The sequence below is a fragment of the Vanessa tameamea genome, chromosome 13 (assembly GCF_037043105.1).
Source record: "Vanessa tameamea isolate UH-Manoa-2023 chromosome 13, ilVanTame1 primary haplotype, whole genome shotgun sequence".
Lineage (NCBI taxonomy): Eukaryota > Metazoa > Arthropoda > Insecta > Lepidoptera > Nymphalidae > Vanessa > Vanessa tameamea.
Window position 1 is genome coordinate 6,157,703 of NC_087321.1, and position 5,387 is coordinate 6,163,089.

At 31.0% G+C, this 5,387-nt stretch overlaps 1 protein-coding gene and 1 non-coding gene across 2 annotated transcripts; one reads left to right on the plus strand and one right to left on the minus strand.

Moving 5' to 3' along the window:
* Nucleotides 1-210: 210 nt before the first annotated feature.
* Trnaa-agc (transfer RNA alanine (anticodon AGC)) lies at nucleotides 211-283 on the plus strand. The gene has a single exon. It is a non-coding gene; the product is annotated as a tRNA-Ala (tRNA).
* Nucleotides 284-386: 103 nt separating this feature from the next.
* On the minus strand, nucleotides 387-2,065 carry LOC113397889 (glutaryl-CoA dehydrogenase, mitochondrial). Its single transcript, XM_026636416.2, has one exon. The coding sequence runs from the start codon at nucleotides 1,783-1,785 to the stop codon at nucleotides 508-510; it is 1,278 nt and encodes a 425-aa protein (XP_026492201.1). The 5' UTR covers nucleotides 1,786-2,065; the 3' UTR covers nucleotides 387-507.
* Nucleotides 2,066-5,387: the final 3,322 nt, after the last annotated feature.

Below are 5,387 nucleotides of genomic sequence, written 5' to 3' on the forward strand. Positions count from 1 at the left end.
TCTTAACGTGAAAGATATATATTGTTTTTTTTAACTTGACTAAATTTTAATAATATTTCTGTAAAATATTTTACAAGCTATTTTTATTTTTTTATTTTGAAAGTATGATAAGCATTCCAGAAGTACAAACTTATATATTATTATTTACATAAATTATTATGTAGTATTAAAAAAAACATGTGATCGTAAATTTCGAAGATATATGTATCAGGGGGCGTAGCTCAGATGGTAGAGCGCTCGCTTAGCATGCGAGAGGTACCGGGATCGATACCCGGCGCCTCCAATTATTTTGTTCTAATATCATACTATTATTTTCTTTTTTCTTTATGAAACTGTAATTAATATACAGTAACACATTGCTTACTTATAATAAAATATAATAAGATGGTTCAATAAAAAATAACAAATTTATTAACAGGAAAAAGTATTTTACTTAACAAGAATAATAATTACATATATTCACAATATCATGCAAAAGTAGCATTTACGTACGGGTACGTTACGTAACTAATAAAATGCTTGTATTCCAGTGATAGCTTTACCTAAAATTAAAGAATGAATATCATGGGTGCCTTCATATGTATTAACGGCTTCTAGATTCATGACGTGTCTTATAATGTGGTACTCGTCAGACACTCCGTTACCACCGAGCATGTCTCTAGCTACTCTCGCGATTTCCAAAGCTTTCCCGCAGTTATTTCTCTTTAGCAGCGATATCATTTCGGGCACCACTAAACCTTCATCTTTTAGACGTCCTACATGTAAGCAAGCTTGAAAACCGAGACTTATTTCTGTAATCATGTCAGCCAATTTCTTCTGTATCAGCTGGTTTGAGGCGAGCGGTCTTCCAAATTGTTTCCGATCTAATGTGTACTCTCGAGCGATCCGCAAACATGTTTCAGCCGCACCGAGAGCGCCCCAAGCGATCCCGTATCGCGCGTTATTGAGACATCCGAAAGGCCCCTTCATACCTACTACGTTGGGCAATAAATTCTCCTCCGGTATAGCTACTTCGTCGAGCAATATCATGCCCGTTGCCGAAGCTCTCAAAGAAAATTTACCATTGATTCTGGGCGTGTCTAGTCCTTTTTTCACTTGAGAGCGATCTACTATAAAACCTCGTACTTTATTTTCTTCATTTTTAGCCCATACTATAAGAACATCTGCAATTGGCGAATTCGTTATCCATGTTTTCGAACCGCTTAAAATGTAACATTTTGATTTAGAATCATATTTTGCCCTTGTAACCAGTCCACCGGCATCGCTTCCGTGATTCGGTTCAGTCAGCCCGAAACAACCGACTAAATCACCTTTAGCCATTTTTGGTAAATATTTTTGTTTCTGTTCCTCCGAACCCCACATGTAAATAGCTCCCATAGCTAAGCTACTCTGTACACTCATAGCCGATCGATATGAAGAATCTACGCCATCTAGTTCCCTCGTAATGAGCCCATAAGTGACAGATGATACTCCAGCACAGTCATAGCCTTTAATGGTGCACCCAAGAATCCCTAACTCGCCCATTTCTTTGTAAATCGCCCGATCGAATACTTCGTTTCTATTTGCCTGAACCACTCTAGGCATTAGTTTCTCTTGACAATAAGCTTTCAACGAGTCCCGGACTGCCTTTTCATCGTCGTGTAATAGTCGATCTAAATTCAAAGGGTCCTCCCAGTTAAAAGACACTTTTGTGTTGTTTGAGCATGTTGTTGACAATGCTCTGTAATTATTATTATTACACAACGTAGACAATAACTTAGAACACTTTTTAAAATTTACAGCCATATTTAAATAGTAATGAGTAGGTTCTTATTTCTCGAAAACACACTAAGTATCTAGTTGTTATCAGTTCATGATAAATTTCCACTGTTCAAAATCACACACTAAAACCTATAGTTTTAAATCAGTATATAAATGTATATACAATAAGACATTAGTTATTCAACATAATAACTGTAATCACTAAATATTATCTTAGTTTGATAACATATTTAAGATACGAAAGTAATAACCTAACTTCTGACCCAGTGACAAGAAACTGTTTTTAATAATAGGTTTCCGTTGCTACATTCACGTCATTGATGTGCTGCTAATGTAACTGCGGACTTTTGTCTGTTTATCTTATTCGAATTTTGTTTCTATACAACATTTTGCTTGCTTTAAAATGAAAGGCGCGAGATTTCTAAATTGTATCTGACAATTATTATCTATGAACAAAATGTTATCTTTGATAACTGTTACTTCGCAAATTTACCTTTTAATGTTAATATTTATTAATAAATAAAATATTTTTTTGGGTGATAAATATGATAAGTTGATAACTGTAAAGCAAGTATATTTTATTGTTTCGATAAAAATTGAGGAAATGCGAGCCTTTATAATCGTAATATGGGTATCCTTATCTATTACGTAAGATTTTATAAGTTTTGTAATAAAATTATTTCGTACTTCAATAAATATGTAAGTACTTATTACACCAGGAAATAGTTAAGTAGCTATTTTTTTAATTGAATAAAATGTACGCTTTTACGTAACATCAAAACATCAACGTTTAATTGCTAACATCAAAAAAATACCGTAAACTTTTGTTTTGCATTATGTTTTATATTTGTTCCACATAATACAATCTACATTGTTATATCAATATAATTATCAATAATAAAGCAGGCAAGTACTTGTTATTGTAAGTAAAATTTTATGTATTCATCATCATCATTAGACAATTACAATACACTGCTAGACATCCGCCGGTTCTCCGCCTTCCACATCCAGTCGGTTAAAACCAACTTCTTAAGGTCATCGGTCCACCTGGCTGGTTTATTCAATTCAATTCTTAGCTGAATTACTTTTATTTGTTTTGATTTATTTTAGGAAATAAATAATGATATAACAGTGACAATAATTTTGTTATTACCTAGACGTACGTCATTGTTAGACGTAGTAACCGCTAAGCTACTATATTTTAGAAACATAATAAAGTAAAATATAAATACGTAATACACGTCATATTAATTTTACTTTAATTTTATTTGTAATGTGTGATTGAAGTTTTATTTTACGATTTATTTTTCTTAGCATTTTACCTTCAAGTAATTTACACTAAAGCTTAGATGCTTTATGCAACTCTGATGTTATTCAAAGAAATATTTTCAACGTATGTTTACTTTATTTCTTTACTTAACTGTATTGTTTTCCGTTGCGTTATTACTTTTTAAACGTTCAGTAAAGTATTTTAGTAAACAAATAAGTTTTAATAATAACGTTATTTCAAAAATTTTTTTAGTTCTTTTAATCATTCGTAGAAAAATATTAATAATAACAATGCTATTATGTTTTTGTTGGAAATAATTTGTTCGTTTATGTTCTGTTATTAAAGAACTCTCTGGATAATTTTTAATATTATGACGACGTTTGTTTTTGTTTATGGTACAAAATGTTATATACGAACTGTTGAACATTTTATAGCATAAATACTTTACTTATTATATTAAACCGGAGTCTATAAAGTTGGAAGTTACGTCCATAAAATCCAAAATATGAGAGCTTTTGTTTCAACATTTTTAAATAATATCAAATAAAAGTTTTCTGCAAAATGTAAATATTACAACGGCTCCAATATTTTGCCTGGATACAGGTGAAGAAATAATGTGACCACGTTTATCAACTATTATTGTATTTTTTTATATATAAAGACAACAGCTTAGCTTATTACCTTTTTCTTCTGTGGCTGTCAAACGTTTTCCTTTTTTGTTCGGTGTGTATTAACTAAAGTTAAAGTAATCAATAACATAAAAATGAGCATAAAAAAAAATCGTACAATTCAAATTGATACTCGTGTTTTATTCAATTTCAAATTTAATCAAATTTTGTTTCGAATTCTAACCATTCGACTATTTCGTATAAATATACGTCTTGAAATTTTAAATACTTACATATATTTTAGACTAAAACTAGTGCGAAGTCAGACCAACGCTATAAAAACTGTTCTAAATTATTCTCTATTACTTCTAAAATGCAACACTAAAGCAGGCTACAAAATAAAATAAAGGAACTAATTCAAGCTGCCTTACGTGGTGCCTCCGGACAATGTCCTTTTATTTATGTCCCAGAGCAAAAACCAACGTTATGAATGCGAGCCAGGCATCTATTTTACTTTCTTTGCCCATGTTAAGAGTTTTTTGTAAAACATGTTTCTAGTGATCCGTGGATAAAGGCACTCTGTATGCACGGGGGCTAAGCAACATTTTTGCGTATTTTTATTATGTGCTAATAAAAAATGAAGCTTAAAATTTCATAAATATTATATATAAATATAAAATCAAGTAGCTTTTCCTCCCTTAGTTACATTTATTTTTATTTTCAAGTATTTTAATATACCTGTATAAAATATCGTTATTGGTTAAATGTTACGAGTTTTCGATCTTTGCGTCGTATAAAATAAATACGAAAAAAAAAATACTACAAGGAGTTTTTTTATAAAAATAATAAATAAATTATCAGGTCCACTTAGTATTAAAAGAGATTGAATAAAATATTTTTTTTAATATATTGGTATATATATCATAATCCTTGCTATAAAAAGTCAACCACTTACCAAAATATATCCAACGAAGATCATAATACTAGAGGCGGAATCTTCAATAAATTATTCACTCTCTATTTGCATGACAAACGACGGTTGAGAACGGTAAGGTCTTAGACCTTAATGGCACCTTGGCTCCTTGTTAAACTGCCCTTAATCGGTACCTACTCCACCCTTTCACACTTCTAAGGTACGTCACTCTTTAATGGCCCAGTGATTTTTCCACTCATATGCAAATGCCAGATTAGCATACATTTTGCACTCGTCGGCCATTTTTTTCTGGCGAAATCTTGGACAATATTTAACTTAAATTTCTTTTTAGGAATATTATTTATGCATACTTTAAAAAAATAGAAAACCTTTAAAATTTTCATGTAAAGTATAATAATAATCACATTTGACTATTATTTTAGTAAGTAGTAAACATTTTGTACCTAATTTTTTTTTCAGCATTTAAATGTGCCACTCACCAAAAGCCTCCTCGTCTGTTTGATGGATATACTTGTGACAGAATTCCATCAAACCCATACAAGTTTACTTACGATGTTTTCGTTTACCGCCGAGCATAATATATTACCTTTTCTTAACAGATAAAATGTTAAAATGAATTAAATAATAATATATATGACGGAGTCCCGTGTACCACATTGTTTTCAAAAATAATGACGTCATCATTGCTGACGTCATGCTCTTCATTATTATCGTAACTTTCCATAATGAAAGTAAGTAAAACCAACTTCTTCAAAATAATCGCTTTATTTAGATAAAACTGACAATAGAGAGCTCTATCATATTCGGCTACTCG